At 31.5% G+C, this 20356-nt stretch overlaps 5 protein-coding genes and 3 non-coding genes across 8 annotated transcripts in view; 5 read left to right on the top strand and 3 right to left on the bottom strand.

Annotated features, from left to right (window-relative positions):
- Positions 1 to 1882: 1882 nt before the first annotated feature.
- LOC105801356 (receptor-like protein EIX2) lies at positions 1883 to 4570 on the top strand. Its single transcript, XM_012632670.2, has one exon. It carries the CDS (start codon positions 1883 to 1885, stop codon positions 4568 to 4570), a length of 2688 nt encoding a protein of 895 aa, XP_012488124.1.
- Positions 2344 to 20356, top strand: part of LOC105761397 (receptor-like protein EIX2) — a 105746-nt gene continuing 87733 nt past the window's right edge. The window contains exon 1 of the mRNA XM_052623893.1: positions 2344 to 2491. The gene's annotated coding sequence lies outside the window, so the exon portion shown is untranslated. The remainder of the gene's footprint in view (positions 2492 to 20356) is intronic.
- On the top strand, positions 5067 to 7159 carry LOC105761402 (uncharacterized). Its single transcript, XM_012579201.2, has 2 exons — positions 5067 to 5222; positions 6427 to 7159. Exons 1-2 carry the CDS (start codon positions 5153 to 5155, stop codon positions 7020 to 7022), a joined length of 666 nt encoding a protein of 221 aa, XP_012434655.1. The 5' UTR covers positions 5067 to 5152; the 3' UTR covers positions 7023 to 7159.
- Positions 10049 to 13301, top strand: LOC105801355 (proteasome subunit beta type-4). The gene is made up of 8 exons (XM_052623539.1): positions 10049 to 10317; positions 10412 to 10488; positions 10575 to 10578; positions 11064 to 11076; positions 11686 to 11804; positions 11955 to 12114; positions 12203 to 12388; positions 12990 to 13301. The coding sequence occupies exons 1-8, from the start codon at positions 10130 to 10132 to the stop codon at positions 13101 to 13103; spliced, it is 861 nt and encodes a 286-aa protein (XP_052479499.1). The 5' UTR covers positions 10049 to 10129; the 3' UTR covers positions 13104 to 13301.
- On the bottom strand, positions 13691 to 13789 carry LOC128035173 (small nucleolar RNA snoR1). The gene has a single exon (XR_008191574.1). It is a non-coding gene; the product is annotated as a small nucleolar RNA snoR1 (small nucleolar RNA).
- Positions 13887 to 13986, bottom strand: LOC128035166 (small nucleolar RNA Z103). Its single transcript, XR_008191567.1, has one exon. It is a non-coding gene; the product is annotated as a small nucleolar RNA Z103 (small nucleolar RNA).
- Positions 14048 to 14150, bottom strand: LOC128035167 (small nucleolar RNA Z103). Its single transcript, XR_008191568.1, has one exon. It is a non-coding gene; the product is annotated as a small nucleolar RNA Z103 (small nucleolar RNA).
- On the top strand, positions 17367 to 19775 carry LOC105801644 (uncharacterized). Its single transcript, XM_012632857.2, has 2 exons — positions 17367 to 17698; positions 18829 to 19775. The coding sequence occupies exons 1-2, from the start codon at positions 17394 to 17396 to the stop codon at positions 19634 to 19636; spliced, it is 1113 nt and encodes a 370-aa protein (XP_012488311.1). The 5' UTR covers positions 17367 to 17393; the 3' UTR covers positions 19637 to 19775.

Genomic DNA, 20356 nt, shown 5'->3' with positions numbered 1-20356 from the left:
TGGTCCACAAAATTCAGAAAAACGGGTTCGGGAGTCGATTACGTACGAGGAAGGATTAGCACCCTCGTAACGCCCAAAATTGGTACCTAATTGATTAATTAATGTCTTAGTGTCGAGAATTGGAAACTTTGAAGAGATTCAAAATACAATCCCTTGTTGAAATGCCGAGAATTTTTGAGAAAGAGGCATCTTTTATGTTAATCGGGAAAGAGAATTACGTCCCATAAATTAGGACACAATGTCCCGATATGAGAATAAACACCGAAAAGTTTACTTATTTGAAAGATTTTCGACTATCTTGGGTTTAAAAAAAGAAATCATGTCCAGTAAGGTAGGACAAGATCTTTTGTTAATTCCCGAGATCGTCTAAAAAAACTTATGTTTGAAAATATTCGTGTATTTGAATTTATCAAGAAAACCAAAACCCCATAAGTTAGGATACGACCTTATCAAATCAAAATACGAGGTTTTACTTGCTTAAAACAAATTTTTTGACATATCAGGTAAAATGTAACGCGATGTTGTAATAAAAATAAATTACGTCGCCAATATGCATAACAGAACAAATATAAATACATTAATATGAACAATAACATATAGAACGAATACGGAATAAAATAAACAAGTCGAAAATAAAGACGAAAAAAATATAACAAATTATCAATTTGGAATTAAAGATCTAATATTAAATAAATAAATGTGGTATAAAATAATTTAGGAATAACAATATCAATAATGATGATTAATAAACAACAATTAATAATCTAAAGTTTTAAAATTATATAAAAGAAAATGAGTAAATAGAGGAATATAAAAATTAAATGTATTTAGAGTATTTAGGTAAATAAAATAAAAATACAAAGTAAAAGTAATGATGTAAAAACTAATTAATTTAACAACAGGGTAATAATAATAAGTATACGAGAAATATAATAATATTGGTAATGAAAATAATAATAATAATTATTATTATTATTATTATATCAATAATAATATTCATAATATTAATAAGAAAAAATGATAGCAATAACATTCAATAATAATTTATATAATAATGTTAATAGTAATAAAATAACAATAAAACTAATAATAATAATAATGCTAATAATAATAGTAATAATAATAATAATAATCTAAGTTTTGAAAGTACATAAAAATAAAAAATAAATAAGTAATAATAATAAGGGAAAAAAATAAAAATAAAACAAGCCAAATAAGAAAATTGAATAAATAAATAAGCTAAATTGATTTAGGGGCTTAATCATAATTCAAACCAAATTTAAAGGATAAATTAAAATAAAGTAAAAAATATAAAAAACCAAAAAGAAAAGCGCGGCAACAAACGAGGACCAAATAAGAAATTATTCCGATTTCAGACACGCGTCCCTTCTCCAGGAAGTCGGTGAATCGAGGACTAAATAGAATGCGGGATGAAATTAAAGGGTAAAATCTTTAAAAATAAAAAATAGTGAAATTAGGACTGAATTGAAGCAAATCAAAACGGTTGAAGGGCCAGAAGCGAAAATATTCCATTGTTGCGAAAACACGCGGATCCTGGAGTCGGTCGGTTCGGTTCTCGAGTTTGATCCGAAACGATGCCGTTTTGGGGATTCAGAGCACCAGCTAAAACGACGTCGTTTTATGCCCTTAAGTCAAAAAAAAATTTTTAAAAATCATTCTGCTTAAGTTCTTAAAAAAAAAAACCTTGGAGTTCTCAACATTCTGCCTAAGTTCTTCATAGACTTCTGTTTGACTCGACTTTATAACCTTTTGTGGATAATTAAATTTCCAATTTAATGCATTTTGTTGGAAGAAACTTCCTTGCGCTTCATGTATTTGTGTTTTAGCTAAAGCTTAGTCTATATATTTGGAGTTGTGAGCCATGGCAATTGCAACCATGACTACTCCTCTTCCTATTTCCTTATTCCCTTTTCTTCTTCTCATTCCCGCTATCTGTTTTACCATTTGTCATGCCAATTCCAACCTACTTTGCATTCAGAGTGAGAGAGAAGCTCTTTTGAAATTCAAGAATCATCTTATTGATCCTTCAAACAGGCTATCGTCATGGGTTGAAGGTGGGGATTGCTGTGAATGGACTGGTGTCGTCTGCCATAACTCAACAGGCCACGTCAACCAACTGCACTTGGCTTCTCCCCCTTTTTCACCTTCAGCCCTAGGAGGCAAAATAAATCCTTCACTGTTGGAGTTGAAGCATCTCAGTTCGCTGGACTTGAGCAATAACGATTTTAGCAGCATACATATCCCGATATTTTTGGGTATGCTGGGGAGTTTAACCCATCTTAACCTCTCTCGAGCAGGATTCCAGGGAGCAATTCCTCATAACCTGGGGAATCTTTCAAAGTTGCAGTATCTTGATCTTCGAGGTAATGATCTCAAATCAAAAAGTCTTCAATGGGTTTCTGGACTTTCTTCCTTGCAGTACCTTGATTTGAGTTATGCGGATCTTCATAAAGCAACTGATTGGGTACAGGTAACATTCAAACTTCCTTCTTTGTTAGAGTTGCACTTGTCAAAATGTAGTTTAGACAATGATCCATCTCCGACCAGTGTTAATTCTACAAAATCACTGGTTGTTCTTGATCTTTCTTGGAACAGCTTATCTTCAGTACCTAAGTGGATATTTAGTCTTCATGGTCTTGTGTCCATTGATCTTAGTGTCAATTCTTTGGAAGGCCCAATTCCAGATTACTTTCGGAACATCTCGTTTCTTGAAGTTCTTGATCTTAGTGGGAATCATCTCAATTCATCCATACCCAACTCCTTGTACAGTTTAAACCGTCTTCAGTTCCTTAGTCTTGGCTATAACCAGTTACAAGGAACAATCTCGAGTGCCATTGGAAACTTGAGCTCTGTTACTCAGCTTGATCTTTCGGTAAATCAATTAAATGGTCAAATTCCATTGTCTATAGGGGAGTTATCATCTCTGAAGTTGTTTGATGTTTCAGAAAATCAATTAAATGGTCAAATTCCATTGTCTATAGGGCAGTTGTCATCTTTGGAGGAGTTTGATGTTTCAGAAAATCAATTAAATGGTCAAATTCCATTGTCTATAGGGGAGTTATCATCTCTGAAGTGGTTTGATGTTTCAAAAAATCAATTAAACGGCCAAATTCCCTTGTCTATAGGGCAGTTGTCATCTTTGGAGGTATTTGATGTTTCAGAAAATCAATTTAATGGTACATTTCCTCTATCTTTTGGACGACTAGAAAGTTTGGAAACTCTGGATTGTGGGTATAATCTATTAGAAGGCGTTGTATCAGAAACCCATTTTTCTAATCTCACGAGATTGACAACTCTAGCAGCATCACACAATCGGCTTAGATTTGAATCAAACTCAAGCTGGATTCCCCCATTTCAATGTGAAAGTATCGAATTGGGTCACTGGCATCTTGGCCCAAAGTTTCCCCAGTGGCTAAAATTCCAAAATAAATTGTCTTATTTGGATATCTCCTATGCAGGAATTTCAGATGTCATGCCCACTTGGTTTTTGAACCTTCCCACTCCATTTGAATATTTAAACCTTTCCTCGAATCAACTTAGAGGAGAGATTTCATATTTGAATGTGAGCAGCTTTGTTGATTTGAGTTCAAACCGATTCATAGGCCCATTGCCAAGAGTATTCCCAAGTTTACGATTTCTAATTTTATCAAATAATTCATTTTCGGGATCTCTTTTTGAATTAGTTTGTAATTCATCAAGTGGGGAATTTATGGAAATTCTTTACATTGATAAAAATCTTATCTCAGGAGATATTCCAGACTGTTGGAATCATTGGCAGGTTTTAGGCCTTTTAAATTTGGGAAGCAACAATTTGACCGGCAAAATCCCACCTTCTTTATGGCATCTAAATTTTATAATGCTAAACCTTCGAAACAATACCATGTTTGGAGAATTGCCATCCACATTGCAAAATTCTCCAAATTTCATTATGTTTGATCTTAGTGAAAATCATTTCAGTGGAAGTGTACCAGCATGGATTGGTGATAAGCTCTCAAACCTTGTGACTCTAAGCCTTCGATCAAATAACTTTGATGGACATATTCCTCATAAAATTTGTGATCTTCAATTTCTTCAAAACTTGGACCTTGCCCACAACAACATTTCTGGAGTTATTCCAAAATGTTTCAATAATTTAAGTGCAATGGCCACAACAAACAAAACCAATAATTTTGTTTTTGTGAAGTATGTAAATGCTGACTCCTTTTTTTTGAACGCATTATTGGTGTTGAAAGGACGAGAGGATGAATATGGTAGCACACTAGGACTTGTTACGAGCATGGACCTTTCAGATAACAGTCTCACAGGAGAGATCCCCAAAGAAATTGGTAGTCTCGTTGGACTATTGTCTTTAAATTTTTCAGGGAATCTCCTAACAGGAAATATACCAGACAGCATTGGCAACATAGAGTTAATGGAATCTCTTGATTTGTCCATGAATCGACTAAATGGTGAAATCCCTCCAAGTTTCTCCAATTTGAATTTCTTGAATCATTTCAATGTGTCCCACAACAACTTGACAGGACAAATCCCAACAAGCACTCAGCTTTAAAGCTTTGAAAACTTGTCTTACGTGGGCAATCATCTTTGTGGACCTACTCTCACTAAGAACTGCACCTCAAAAGGTATTCCAATTGACGTTGCAAATAATGGAAGTAGCAGGGAAGGAAGTAAAGTGAATTGGCTTTATGTCAGCATAGTTCTCGGCTTTGTAATGGGATTTTGGGGTGTAGTGGCTCCCTTGTTTTTCATCAGGTCTTGGAGGCATGCATACTATCGAAAGTTGGACCATGTTGGTCGAAAGCTGTATGTGTCTTGGGCTACTATGGGTATGTAGTTTGACGGGAAAAAAACATGTCTCTAAAGTTGGTATAATTTACTGGAGATTGGATCAAAGTGTGTTTTGATTATGTATGAATAGGTTTTGTTGTATTTCAATAATTTTCAATGAAAATAAATTTCTGCAAAAAATGTTGTTGGATAAATTCCATCAGTTGCTTAGCTTAATAATTGAGTAGACGTGGCAGCCATAGATCTGGTCTTCTTCCTCCTTGATCCTTCAAATTAGGAGTAACAAAAATAGTAGTAAATAGGATTAGCCAATTTTTTTTCTGTCATTTTTTAACTGTTGCCAATGGATCTCAACAAAAAAAGAGTTCAGCTGCTGCTCTTCATCCTTGGACTCACCCTTCTCAGTAAGACAGGTAACAACCTCAAAACGTCCTCGTTTTTGCATTTGGTCTGGAAAATAAAAGAAGTCGTAAATGTTGGAATTTAAATCTCCAAGTTAATTTCAAGTTTGTAAAATTTAATGTTCTTGATTGTTCTCTCTTCTTTGTTATCTTTTATGGATCAAATTGGTATATCTGTTTAGAGTTATTTCGATTTTTTATTTTGAAGTACATATTTGGATTCAGCACATTCAAACATGAGAATGTGTATAGAATCTTTCAAAAATATATGAAATAATTTATAAAAGTTTTAATATACTCGTGTGAAATACAAACCCGACAAAAACCCTTTCAAGTTATCGAGATTCCATCCACCCCAGCCATATAGGGTGATTTTTTGTTTTTAAAAATTGAGTTTGAACCAAGGTCGAGTTTTTTATTAAAATTTTTAGAATTAATTTCTGTTTCGCTTAGATATATTTATTAAAATGTCACTTTTTATATTTTTGTAACATATAAATGGGATTAATTTTGTAAAAGCTAATATAATATAAAACATTATGTAAATTTTCATATGAATAGTCATGGGATTGGGATTAGATAAATCTTTTAAGAGTTATGGTCGAAATAGAAAGCTAAAGTATCGAATAAAATTCGATTTTGAGCGAGTATATATACATAAAAATCAAGTTGAAGAAGCATCATGAGCTAGCAAAAAACTTTCATCCTTGTTTGAATTTACTTTATCTAGCTTCTTTTTCTTAGCTTTTACGTGCATATTTTGCTCAATGTTAGTTATGTATAGAGATAGGTAAAAGTATTGTGGAGGCTTTTGTATTATAAGTCAGACTAAATTGTGCTCATTTACTTAAAAAATGAGTAAATTAATTCGTGTACTTTAGATCAAATAGCAAATTAGTCTTATGTTAAAAACTTTCATTTTCATTGTTAAAAATTTACCTTTATATGTCAACATGACATGCACTAGGTAATTGTCTAGTTGTTTCATCAACCACGTCAATTTTTAACAGTAAAAATTGATGAAATTTTTAATAGAAAGGACCGGCTTGCTCTTTGATCTATTGTATTGGGATAAATTTATCCATTTTTTGATAAAATGGGTAAAATATAATCCAACTCCTAATATAGGGGCTCTATGGTACTTTTACCTATGTATGTAGGTACTTACTATGTATGGTTTTAAAAAATTTTCTTTTTCATTTCTTTCATGTTATAGCTGATAAGTGCAGGAAACTGGCTGGGGAAGAGAAAGTGGTATTATCCCAAACAGGGCAATTTTCATTGTGGGATTGCTTTGATATGGGAGTTGGTTCCATAGCTTGCGCAGTGAAAGAAGGTGTTAAACTTTATGTCTACAACATCCGAGCCGCTCATGTCGAGAAATCAAAGAACTTAGCAATGCAGAAGGCGTTACAAGACGCGATGTCACAAGGCCTGTCCTCCAAGGAGGCGGCAAAACAAGCCACAAAGGCCGGGAAAAAAGCGGCCAAGCTGGCTACGCAAAAGGCTGAGCGCGTAACGGGTCCGATCATTTCGTCCGGTTGGGACTTTTTCGAAGTTGTTTACTATGGTGGGACTATGTCGGAAGGGTTTTTTAGGGGCAAAGGAACATTGCTTGGTGCCTACGGTGGGGGATTTTTCGGTGAACAAGTGCTTGGGAAGTTTGGTTATCTTGTGGGAAGCCATTTGGGAGGTTATATGGGTGGTAGGATTGGATTGATGGTCTATGATGTAGCTAATGGAATACATTATGTGCTTCGAATCATTGAGGGCAAAGAGTTGGATAAAAAATTGACAGATTCCGAGTTTTGATGAATGACTGAGTTATGAAGGATTCGGATTGAAATGCATATGGGATATGCATTTGAATGTATAGTGACTTCATGGTGTTTTAGGGTTTTTTTTTTCTTTAATTAAGAAGAATATATATAGATAGGTTAAGTTCAAAATTGTGTGTTTTTTGGGTTTCTTTTATTATAACTCAATAATTCAATAATCCACAACCACCAAATTATAATTGTACAATAAGAACTTATACAAAACCAAAAAATATAACAGATTACATCAACCAAAACCAGAAGCCTATCCTATGCATTTCTCGAACTCCTTGCAAACATAATCAGTTATTGACAGGGTCTAAATCAGTGAGACATCTATCACTAAGACCAAAATGTACATTTGTAACTTTTTTCAACAAAACTTCAACATAATTAGAAGAATTCCCAAATAGCCTACTATTCCTTTCACACCAAATAAAATACACAATTGCATTCTCTATACCAGCTTGAGCAGATAGACAAGGAATTATTTACATTTCAAACAGGAAATTACCTAGTTAATTTCTTGAAGCCACGTACCAACAGACTTCCTATGCCACATAAACCCAGAACAAGTTGCCACAAACCTCTAGAATAGAAACACTAAAAACAATTTGATTTCAAAACTCAAAAGCATCAGAGCACAACAGACAACGACGATCAAAACTCATACCATCACTAAACAATCTATCGCCAGTGAGAAGTTTGTTTAAGATTGCCATCCAAGCAATAGAGTGTTTAGGCACGAACCCAATATTTATTTTTTATATTGTATAATTTTTAATTAGAGATATTCATGATTCGGACCAAGTCAATTCAATGTCGGATTTTTAAAAAATTCCAATCTCAACCCTCCTATGCCCACCCAAAAGTAGTTGCCTATGTCTTTCAAAGTAATTTGATTCTTTTCTTGACTTATTTCACCATATCAATCTTCACCAAATTGAGATTAAGAAATCTCTAGATTGAATTTTAAAATGTTATGGCTGTCTTCAATTTAAGTTAGAAATTTAAAAAAAAAAAACACACATAACATCCATTACAACATATCTTATATTGTTTGCTTATTCAAAATGAAATGTAAGTTTAAAGGAATTCATAAAATGTTTAGAAGAAAATATGAAATTAAAGAGAAAAAGAAAAAATTGTCAAAGATCATATCTTTGGGTGTTTGTAAAAGGATTACATGAATAGTGTGTAATTTTTATAATAATTTAGTTATTTATTATGAATTTACTAAAGCATGCAGTACTTTTTTTTCAGGATGTTTTTGATAATTTTATAATTGAGTAACTGAAAGATTTTAACAAGACTATTAGTAGATTTTAATGTCAATTAATAGATTTAATTATTAATTTTTAGTGAAGATTTTAATTTTAAATTTCAAAAATATAAGCACTGAAAATAATTTAATTGAAAAACATGCAGTAAATCCACGACTTATCCATAGGACATGACTAATAGTAGAATTTAATCAAATAAGATTAAGTACTATTATTTTGAGTCAAAACTGAAATTTTAAAATTTTAAAAGTATAAAAACTAAAATTGATCAAATTAGTGTATAAAAATTAAATTGTAAAATTAATGAATATTGGCTGTGCAGTTAATTTGATTAATTAATGATATAAAATTATAACTATTATTGTAAAATTTTCAGAGTTTTATTAGTATACAAAATAAATATACAATACATAGTAAATAAAAAATTAGACAAAATCGAAATTAATCTAGAGATAACTACCTAAAGCTAATACATAGTAAATTATGTAAACTAAAATTAATTGCATTTAAAAAGGGATAAAGTAATATTTAGTCCATAAGCTTGGCAACTTTTCTCACTTTGATCCTTGAACTTTTTTTTTGGTTGTTATAACTCTTAGAACATGGCAGTTTTTTTTCCAATTTAATCCCTACACCTAGATTCTATTAATGTGTCATGTCATCACTTAAAATTTTTAAAAATATTTTTTATAAGTATAATGTTTTATATCATAGTGGTCCCTAAGATTTACATCTATTACATAGATTGGTCCCTACACTAACACAATTTGTTTATGAAGAATTTGCTAAAAAATTTTAAAAATTTAAAATCAGAAAATTTTAAAATTTTAAGAGATATTATAAATTATAAAATTCAAAAATTTAATATATATATATATATATATGAATTAAGTTAAAATTTAACATTTAAAAGCTTACTCTTTAAATATTCAACTTTAAAAAATAAAAATAATATTTTTTTAAAAATCTAGGAATATATAAAAATAAAATTAAATAATATAAAAATCATTTTTAGAAAGTTAAAAAAATGAAAAATGAAAAATTGACGAGGCGTTGACCAAAGTTAATCGGGCTTGACCAGCATTGACCAACACTAATAGGGAATTGACCACATCAACCGGTCAATTTTTGTTTCTTTAATCTTTAAAGTTTTTTTTTAATTTATATTTTTACAATATCTTGTAATTTACTAAAAATTTAACCAAATTTATTTATTTTCACTATATATATATATATTCTTTTTTAAGATTTATAATTTATATAGTTTTATAGTTTTAACAAATTTTAAATTTCTTTCAAAGTTGTAAGGTTTTTAATTTTTTAAGAATAATTAAAGATCAATTTACTACTTGTTTCATTATTTCTCCACATGTTAGTTCCATGCTTGTTCACATCGATAAATTCTAAAAAATCGGTGTTAATTTAAGGACCAACGGATACTAACCTTAGAAACTAATATGGTTTGAAAAATTTTAATGTAAGAAAAATTGTTAAATTCAGAGATTAATTTATATATTAAGCCTATTTTAATATTTTAATAATATATAAAATATTTTGAACTTTTAAATGATGAGGTAGCAAAAATGTTAAAAACCTTAAAAACCACGTCATCATCTCATCTTCTTAATTAAGGTCAAATTAATGTGGAGAAATAATGCGAGGGAAAAGACCCGGGTTTTAATCCGATAGATATTGGAGCAGGACCCGTTTTGATCAAGATTAAGAGCAAAGCTCACTTCTATTATTTTTGTAGGCATCAATCACATCGTAATTTAGCTCTGTTTTTCTTTCATATACCGATCCAAACCCTTAATTCAGGATGAATGTGAGTTTTTCATTGAATTATCTTCAAAAACCCTTTTTTATTATCTTTAATGTAACACACTTTTCATTCAATCAAACATTTACTTTACCCCCTTTTTTCCATTTGTTTCTTGTGCGGTTCATGGCTTTAAAACTTCCTCAAAATAGCTTACTCGGTTCTCAATCTGACTCCCAGAGGACTCTGTATGTTCTTTCGTCTGATTTAATTGAACTAGGGTTTTCTTTGGTAATTGGGCATTTGAAAATTTCCTTCTTCTTTTTTACTTAAATTGTGTAGGTACCCATATGTGACTGGAACATCAGTTGTGGCTTTAAAGTACAAAGATCGGATTTTAATGGCTGCTGATATGGGAGGTCAGTTCATTCACTTTCATTGCTCTCTTTATCTTTTTTCTGAATTGTTCAGTTTCTTTTATGTGTTTGAATCATTGATGTTATAGGGAAGTAGATTATGCTCTTTGAATATGGTATGCAGGTGAATGACTATAGAGTTTAGGCAGTTAGCTTTAGGAAGCATTGATCTGAAGCCTTTTTCTTATGTTTTTTTGTGGGTTAAAAGTACCGTAGAGGCCCCTGTACGATTGCATGTTGTACCCTATTAAAAATTTCATCCATATCTACTTGTAAAAACTGGTCCTTGTACACCAGCACGAGGTACACATGATATGCCATGTATCACAGTTTTTAGCATTACAAATAGATATTTTTAACAAAAAGGACCGATTTACTCTTTGAGCAAATGACAAGGACTAATTTGCCCAATTTTTTTAGCAAAGGGGGCAAAATGTAATTTGACTCTTAGTACAAGAGCCTTCATGGTACTTTTACCATTTTTGCCTGTGTTTATGGATTTGTGATATGAATGTGGATTATTGTATGTTCCTTAATATTCTTCAACCCTTTAATGCTGTATATAATGTTGTTTATAGGATAGATGGTCCGGTTAGCTGATTCTGAGTGTTGGTAAGTAGCTTAAGAATTGTCAGTTAAGGTAATGCCTTGACTGATGTGAAAGGATGTTGTTGAACGAGTGTTGGATGTGTCTGACACAATATATTCAATTTTTTCTGTTCTAAGTTTCGTTGTTGTTGGAGGGTCCTTGGAGATCATATTCCCAATCCCCATACCTTTGGCCAAATATGTGTCGGAAATGGGCATGAGACACAAGTGCTTAAAGAAAATGAAGACTTGAAGCAACGGAGGTTGAAGCAGTTTCGCATAGATGCTAGATTATCTTAGAGAGAAACGGCACGGAGTTGGAATGAACCTTCATGCTCTTTTGCATTAAAATTCAAGTCTTTACTCTTCTTTTATTAGATGAACTACTTCAAACCTGTGATGTCCAGTATGTACTTCTAATGAAAAATACATTTCTGCCTATATCATTTGGCCCATGTATGCTTTGCTCATTTTCATTTTTGGCTTTTGTCACCTCCTTCGGTTGATCTATAAGTATGCCGTTTCAAGTACTAGTATATTTTTGTTTGATCGTAGCAATTTCACTGTCTAACAAATACACCTGTTTAATGCCTTGATTCTGTTGAATGATAGGTTCATATGCGGTACAAGAGTGTGGAACGAATGAAGCCTATTGGCAAGCACTCTCTTCTAGGTGCAAGTGGGGAAATCAGTGATTTCCAAGAGATTTTGCGTTATCTCAATGAGCTTATGTAAGTATCGATTAAGAAATGATATGCTTGTATTTTGGTTATTCTTTCATGAGCTTTAGTATTACTTTTTTCTCCACAATTCTCATTTGGGTTTTGATGGTAGTTGACGTTTTAGTTATTTGAATTCTGACATAAAATCGATTAATGTAGCTTGTATGACAATATGTGGGACGATGGCAACTCGTTGGGGCCTAAAGAGGTGCACAATTACTTGACTCGAGTTATGTATAACAGGCGTAACAAGTTCAATCCACTATGGAACTCCCTTGTACTTGGTGGAGTTAAAAACGGAAACAAGTATCTTGGAACGGTATGCTTGAAGTTATATCTTTCTCCAAAGTGAGCTAGTTGCGGTTTCAGGTTCTTTAACTTGCCATTTTATAACTACAACTCTTCAGGTCAGTATGATTGGTGTAAACTTCAAGGACAATCATGTTGCTACCGGATTTGGTAATCACCTTGCACAGCCAATCCTCCGTCAAGAGTGGCACGAGAACTTGAGCTTTGAAGATGGTGTTAAATTACTGGAGAAATGCATGCGTGTTCTCCTTTATTGTGATAGATCAGCCGTTAACAAACTTCAGGTTCATATTTTCCTTTTAACATGCCAACTCCATCTTTTGGATTAAAGCTTCTAACCCATGCTACATCTCCGACACATTTATAAATGATATGGAGATCCTAATGTTGAAGAACAATTGGTAAAAGTACCATAGGGGCCCCTGTACTAAGTTAAATTGCATTTTTCCTCCTTTTACTCAAAAAATGGGCCAATTAGTCTTTATACATTAGATCAAATAGCAAATTTTAAATTTACATCCATTGGCTAACTGAATAAGTAGATAGTGACACATAGCATGCTAGTATATACCTCAGGCTGACATAGAAAGGCTAATTTTTAACATTAGAAATGAATGGAATGTTAACAAAGGGACTAGTTTGCTCTTTGATAGGGTTTAATTTGTCATTTTTAAAGTAGAGGGGAGAAAATGCAATTCTGTACAGGAGCCTCCATGGTACTATTAGTAAAAACAGTGTTTGCAATGAAATGAAGATTCAATAGTTCAACTAGTTGTAACTTTAGGTTGATGTATTTCACACAACGGCTCGTATTTGATCCTTAACAATCCAAAGCAAAACTTTGTTTATATTGATGTTTCGTGTATTTTAAATTCGAATTTGCAGATAGCTAAGATCACAGAAGAAGGTGTGACAATTCACCAGCCCTATTCATTGAAGACTTACTGGGAATTCTCTACATTCGAGAATCCAGCTCAGGGTGCCATAGGATCATGGTAACTGTAAGAAACATCTTGGTCCTTTATTCAAAACTTGTATAGCATATTAAAAAGACATGAAACAACCAAATTAGGAGGCTAAAATAGAAAAAGTTAATGCATCATTATGTTGATTGAGACTTTTTAGCTTGTGAGCTTTGATGCAATTATATGGTGCTCTACAACAATTGTGAAAGTAGATGATCTTTCCTTTATTTCAGCTCGGGTTTTTAATTCTTTTTATTCGTCTTTGATATACATTTGAATATGACTATTCAAAGGGAAAACGTTTTAAAAAATTGAATATATTTGTGTGAAAGATGTACTTGTATCTAGAGTCATGGACCAGGCCTACTGCAAAAAGTTAGGCTAAGGCTTGGCCCAAAGAATGGGCATCAAACTTTATTCAAACTCTGCCTGGATAAAAAAAGTTAAACCCACCTCACTCATATTAATTTTTTAGATTATTTTTTATATAAAAATAAATTTAAAAACTATAAATATACCAAAAAATTAAGTTGAAATTTTTCGATTAAATTTACTTTTGATTTAGCAATAAAATATTTGACATAAAATTAAAACCAAACAATTGAAAAAATAGACTGGGAAGGCTCAGAGAGTTGCTATCTCTGCTCAAAGAAAAGCTTTTAGAAAGCTTTTCTCATACAAGAGGTGTCAGAAATTATAAAAGCGCTCTTCATCTTTGCCTCCATCATTAATTTTTCACATAAAAAATTTTAATTTTTTTTATATTTTACATGAATTTTTGTATTTTTTAAATCAAAGAATATGACAAAATATTAATATGGATCAGAGTTCTGGCTTGGAATCTCTAACGAATTAGAGAAAAAAATCGCACAGTTTGTTCAGCTTCGATCATCTGGGGAAATAATCATCACTTCCATATTAACAAATAGGTTCCATTTAACACAATTTTTTAAAAAAAATTATTTGGAAAAGATGAAGATGGATCAGAGTTCTGGCTTGGAATCTCTAACGAATTAGAGATCTAAAAAATCGCACAGAATGTTCAGCTTCGGTCATCTGGGGAAATTATCATCACATCCATCTCAATCTAAATTGAAAAAAAATTGGAAAAATGTAGGGACATCTGAATGCATAAAAATTACAGGAAATGAAATCAAAATGCCAGAATCTCAGTCCCCAAAAAATTCGTTTCGGCAACGTACAGCGCTGAAGTCGCTATTTAGATTAGAAGCGCAACAGTGACTCTAATTTATTGCCTTTCTCCCTCTCTATTTCCATTGATTTTTCATGTCAAAATCTAAACCTCATGGTTTGAAAAAAAAAAAACCGAAATCGAAATTGAAAGTTTACAAAAAATAGAAGAACAGAAATAAAAAAAAAACTTTGTGACCAAATAGCTAATTGGCGACGGAGAAAAGCGAGGCGAGCTTATTGACTGATGAGATATGACGACGAGGAAGCGCGGGTTATAAATAGGGAAAAAAAGAAAGAAGAGGAGAAACCCTAATTTAGGGTTCAATGAGAGTCTAAATTACTTTATTGCCCATTGTGGATATATGAAACTACGAGAGTAGCCGCCTTACCAAACGCCCACCTAATACTATAGACAAAACAAAAAAAAGGACGAGGAAGTTATAATGGGCCAAAATAATCGTAAACTTAGGGCTCTATTTAATATGGGGTAAATATACATTTTTGGTACATGAACTTAGCTTCAGAATTCAAATTGGTACCTAAACTTGGCTTTTTGGTCCAAATTAGTACTTAGTTATTTGAATCAAAAACCCATTTTCAGGTACCTAATTAGACCAAAAAAAGTTTAGGTACCTAATTGGATAAAACAAACCTTAAGTACACTAATTTGAACCTTAAAATCAAGTTTAGGTATCAAAATATATATTTACCTGTGAGGTTTTTAGCTCAAAATTTATGGTTTATTACAATTTCTAGGTTTGACCGATAAAATAAATTTATCTTTTGTACTTTAAATTATGATTTTGTATCTCAAATTAGGAAGTCAAAATTATGGTTTTTTGCAATTAGGTCTCATTTTGAATTTGATTTCTTTGCTTTATGAAAATTAAGAAGTTTGGTCAGTTTATTTTAATTTGTTAAAATTTTGGTCTTCATACGAGTTAGTCCAATTGTTGGTAAATCCATAAACTTGAACTACTAATTTTTGCTAACTTCTTGTATATAAATTGTTGGTTTCAAGCTAACAATTTGTTGAGAAATTTTATAGTGTTACCTAATTGTACTAACTTCTCATTTTTCATAAACCGTAATGACAAAATTCTGATAAATTAAAGTTTAGAAACTTACTTATTTTTCTAAGTACAATAATCAAATTCCGACAAATTAAAGTTGATGAGCTAACTTTTCAATTTTGTAAAGTAGGGGATGGAAATCAGAATTGGACGTTAGATTTGGTTCAATGTGCAATGTGGTACATCACCTTTGATTTGGTGCAATTGCTCACATGAGTCTTTAATTGTGGTATAAATGGAAACTTGAAACTTTGATTTTGTTACCGTTGTACACCTTAAAAAACAAATACATCAAAAATTTATTTACAATTGATAAATATAATTATTTGTGCATGCAACATATAAACATAAAATGGTGTTACATCGACAATGGTGTCTATGATTTATAAAATTGAATCAAATCAAACTTTCTAAAATTGCAGAACATCAAAGTTTGATAAACTATAAATTTAAGTGCTGAAAAATTAAATACTAAATTTTTATTGCTACATTTTATAAGCGTTGAATTTATATTAGAAAATTGTTTGGTAAATTAGTAAAATAAGTACTGAATATAATTATGTTGTTTGATAAAAATAAATATTGATATTTAAAAGATTATTTATTTTAATTTAATCTAATTAGATAATATTTTATATTGTTTTGTATAGTTTTGGATGAAAGATAAATATGGTAATTGAAATATCTGATTTTTTTAAAAAAGAATAATTTATTTTGATTTTTAATAAAATAAAATCAACTTAATTTTTCTACATTAAGTGATAAGTAGCTACCGACCTACTTATCTTATTCAATACTTTTAGTTTAAAATTTTATATCAAGTAAACAATTAAAATGATTATCAAACACATTTAACGATTGTATTTTATTTTTTATAATAACTTGATTAACTCAAATAACTCCAATTATTTAATTCAAAATTTGAATTTTTTATTAATTTTTCGAATTGAATCGGATTTTGCTCACCCTTACTAAACAGGGTATTGACACTTTTGTAAAAGGTAATGATACTTTGTTAAGGCATCCGGGCCGGGCCCGAGCCAGAAAAGCTTACACAAGGTTATTTTTTTTACCCAAATCTAGTTTTCGAGCCTATATTTTTGTTCATACGCTCCCACTTTTCAGGCAGGCCGGGTGACCCGACCTATGAACAAGTCTAATAAACACAAGTCTTTTAACATATATATAAAAATACAAGATAATACAATATGCATATATAAGACTACTTATATATATACCAATTATGTGTGGGTGAGTTAATTTAAGTTAAATTATTCTGCTAATGCTTGTAATTATTAATTTTGATGGCAACGTTGGATATAAATTAGGGTAAACTATATTAGTAGTCACTTAAGTATAAAAAGTTACAAAATAGTCATCTAATTATTTAATTTTATCTTTTTATTATCCAATTATATTTGATTTTTGAGTGTTTCCATTTTACATTTGTCAACTGGTGATAAAAGGATAAAATTACATAATTGGATGTCATTTTGTAACTTTTCATAATTGTGTGACCAAAATAATTTACTAATAGTTGAGTGACCCCTATAATTTATATTTAATAAACTTTGGTTTATCTATATTTATGTTACGTAATTAACAAATATATCAAGTAAAAACAGCTCATTGATTTTGACGATTTAACAAAATATTCGAATCTCTTTTTATTGGTAAAGAATATTCAAACCCTTAATTAAACAATATTTTGAAATCATTACCATTGTTTAAGGAAACAAAAACCTTGGATATTTTGCCAAATAAATATTTCTTGTTTGATTATTTCAACAATCAAACTTAAAGCCAATTACTTGAAGACAAAATATTTGGTCTCATCTATTTGTCTCCAAATAATAATTTCACTTCTCAATTTGATTGACATCGACTCAATTTTGAATAACTTGAGCTATTGATCGAGTAAATTTAAATATTTTAATGCTCAATCAAACTTTTTTCTTTGTTTGTAGTTGGCTGGACTTAATTAGACTCTTATGCTTCAACTTCAATATATAAGCGAAGTCCAAATTAAGAAGTAGCAACTGGAAACAAAGGGGAACATGCATGTGACAAGGGCTCTTTCAAATTATAGGAGGAATGCGGTCGAGCTTTCGGCGGCGGCGGCGCCGCACTCGGGTATAATGGTGTTGAGAGGGCGAGAAGGGGCGGATGCAGATGAAGGAAGAGGGCTTTTCCAAAACGGGTACGCGAAAGGATTATTAAAGAACCTCCCACTGCCTTCGAACGCGATGCTTATCAACACAGACTCGGATTTCGGAGAGTATTTCTACTTCATCCCTGTTCTTCATCAACCTTTGTCTTCAAATCGCTACCATGTCATCCATGCTGATGGAAAATACAAAGGGTAAATGACCACAATCTCTTTTTCTTTTCTTTTTACTTGTTTTTAAAGTGGGGATTTGATTTCAGAATTGGATTCATTCAATTATTTTTAAAGAAACTTCAGAAGAAAGGTTAAAATATGTCAAAGTCCCTGTACTCTTCCTGAATTTAGAATTTAATCTTTTTATTTTTCATATTTCAAAATTCAGGTCCAATTGTTAAAATTCTTAAGACTATTTTGCTAAATTCAGGTTCATTACAATTTCAATTTTTTTTAGTTACGTTACTATCATTTGTGGATGGGAGTTTGTGTTGATAAGCATCACATTCATGCTTGATCGGAATCTCAGTAAATACTTCGTATTCTTTACAAAATTCGAACGTGACATGCTCTGCTCAACCACCCGTCCCGCTCTACTATGGATGTATAATCTTAAAAATTACTACCAACTCAATGGATAGCCAATTCCATGCATCTAACCAAAAAAATCCTTTCTTCCATCCCCACCCCATACTGCTACACTTCGATTTAATTTTTACTACTTATCTTTAATATTTTCAATCTTTTTTAAAGTCAAGTAAATATCTAACCATAATTCTTCAAAAAAAATTATTTAAATAGAAAATATATGAATTTTTTCCCATATTAGGTTAGTACATTTTTACCTTTTTAATAGTTTATATATACAATGATAAAATGGTAATTTCATATAGTGGAGCGGGTTGGAGGGTAAACAATTATCATAATCGCTTCGTACCCACTATCCAAAAGAAAAATCCACCTCGCCCAACCTCACATCTACTTTTCAAAAGAAAAATCTGCTCGATTTGGAAAGGAGTGGTTTGAAATCCATCGGGCGGTTCGGTTTTTGCCATCCCTACTCGAAGATATAATATATTTATTATAATTCAGTTAATTTGTTTGATTCATTCATTCCAAAAATTTTTATATAAAAGATAAAAACACCCTTAAAATAATACAAATTACTTATAAAATGAGGGTATTTTATCTTTTACCAATTGAGTTGATACCCGATTAACTCGTTACAGCAATTTGCTTTATAACAAGTATAAATGTAGCATTGCTTGGCTTTTTATTATGATCGAAATATTAAAAACACTTTCATCATTTGATGAAAACCCTAAAACCAGGTTAGCTGTTAAGTGTTCAACCGAAGATGATATGAGTTACTGTTGCTCAAGAAGGATCATACAAGACATTGAACCAAAACCCTTTGATCATAGGGATCAATACCAACAGTTCAGGATCTGCAGTGATGATGTTGGTCGTTTTTATGCAAAACCCATTGTTCCTCACAGTTTTCCCCCCACTTTTCTAAGGTTCAAATTCACCCTTTTTGTGGAAAACAAGAGGGTACATCACTTGCAAGACAATGCTCGAGGGCTCGATGACTCGATCCGGTCACAGCTCCCGGAACTCGATTCCGGGACAAACATGATTATCGGGAAATGGTATACCCCATTCGTGTTCGTTAAAGAAAGTAGCATGATGAGGGTTCAAATGGAGAAATCATTGTTTTACATAGTGACATTAGAAAAGTTATGGGAAAAGATATGTTCATGGGAGAATGATGGGAGTAGTAAAGGGGATGTTATGACATTGAATGTTGAGATAAAAAGGGAAATTGATTTCTTGTTTGGGGTTGAAGTTTTGAGAGGGAGTGAAATGGATAATGAAGGGTTTGTTTGGTTTAGATATGGTGGTGAGAAATTAGGGTTGAGTTTGGCGGTTTTGGAGGGAATGAGGTGGTTGGAAGAGTTGGTGGGGTGGGTAGATGGGGTTGAGAGGGTTGAAAGAGTGGTGGAGATTGGTGGTGGGTGGAGGAGAATTGATTGTTATGTGTTGGTGGAGAGGTTTGCTTTAAGAAGAATGGATGGGACTTTGGTACTTAATTGTGGTTTCAGGCATACCCATGAGATTAGAACTAAATGGGAATAGGATTAATATACTATTTGTGCAATTTGGTACTTTTTTTGTTAAAATATTTCATAACTCTTTGTACTCTTTGAAAATTTGAAATTTAGTCCATGTATTTTTATTTTTAAAATTATAGTCTCTCTACTTTTCAAATTTCAAAATTCAGGTCCAATTATTAACACTGATAATTTTTTTGTTAAATTCAGGTTAATTATAACGTCATTTTTTAATTACATGGCTATCGAGTGAGTATTTTATTTGAATGCCATACCAATAAATTTAACCAAAACATTTAACACTGTTAATAGTTGGACTGAAAGTTTTTGAGAAGTAAATGAACTACATCCTAGAATTAAAAGTATAGAGACTAATTAAATTCTAAATTTTGAAAAGTAAAGAGATTTATGGCATATTTTAACATCAGTTTGTTGGATATTTGTGTCTGTTGTAAGGAAGTTCATGTTTTATGTATATGGTGTTCTAATGTTGGAAACTGGTTGAACTTTTCTTCTTTGAAATTGCTTGTGCTATGGGAATTTTTTTTTACTTGAAGATGGTAAAGATAGTATAACATATCTTTGAAAGTTTTTATAAATGTATTACACATATTTTTAAAATTTTAGTTTTCACCCAAACAATAGCATTTAAATTTGTTTGTTTAAATTTAATTATTAATTTTATACTATGCATACAATTATAGATTTAGTCTATTTTCTTCAATTGGATTCTGCTAAGTTCCTA

This window comes from Gossypium raimondii, chromosome 11, assembly GCF_025698545.1.
Source record: "Gossypium raimondii isolate GPD5lz chromosome 11, ASM2569854v1, whole genome shotgun sequence".
Lineage (NCBI taxonomy): Eukaryota > Viridiplantae > Streptophyta > Magnoliopsida > Malvales > Malvaceae > Gossypium > Gossypium raimondii.
This window is presented reverse-complemented; position numbering and strand designations above follow the sequence as displayed.

Excerpts from the sequence above, each read along its gene's own strand:
- LOC105801355 (XM_052623539.1), top strand. The coding sequence starts at position 10,130 with ATGAATGTGAGTTTTTCATTGAATTATCTTCAAAAACCCTTTTTTATT. Across the intron at positions 11,805-11,954 it reads CGTTATCTCAATGAGCTTAT|CTTGTATGACAATATGTGGG; the intron begins GTAAGTATCGAT and ends CGATTAATGTAG. Across the intron at positions 12,115-12,202 it reads GAAACAAGTATCTTGGAACG|GTCAGTATGATTGGTGTAAA; the intron begins GTATGCTTGAAG and ends ACAACTCTTCAG.
- LOC105801356 (XM_012632670.2), top strand. The coding sequence starts at position 1,883 with ATGGCAATTGCAACCATGACTACTCCTCTTCCTATTTCCTTATTCCCT.
- LOC105801644 (XM_012632857.2), top strand. The coding sequence starts at position 17,394 with ATGCATGTGACAAGGGCTCTTTCAAATTATAGGAGGAATGCGGTCGAG. Across the intron at positions 17,699-18,828 it reads GCTGATGGAAAATACAAAGG|GTTAGCTGTTAAGTGTTCAA; the intron begins GTAAATGACCAC and ends CCCTAAAACCAG.
- LOC105761402 (XM_012579201.2), top strand. The coding sequence starts at position 5,153 with ATGGATCTCAACAAAAAAAGAGTTCAGCTGCTGCTCTTCATCCTTGGA. Across the intron at positions 5,223-6,426 it reads CACCCTTCTCAGTAAGACAG|CTGATAAGTGCAGGAAACTG; the intron begins GTAACAACCTCA and ends TTCATGTTATAG.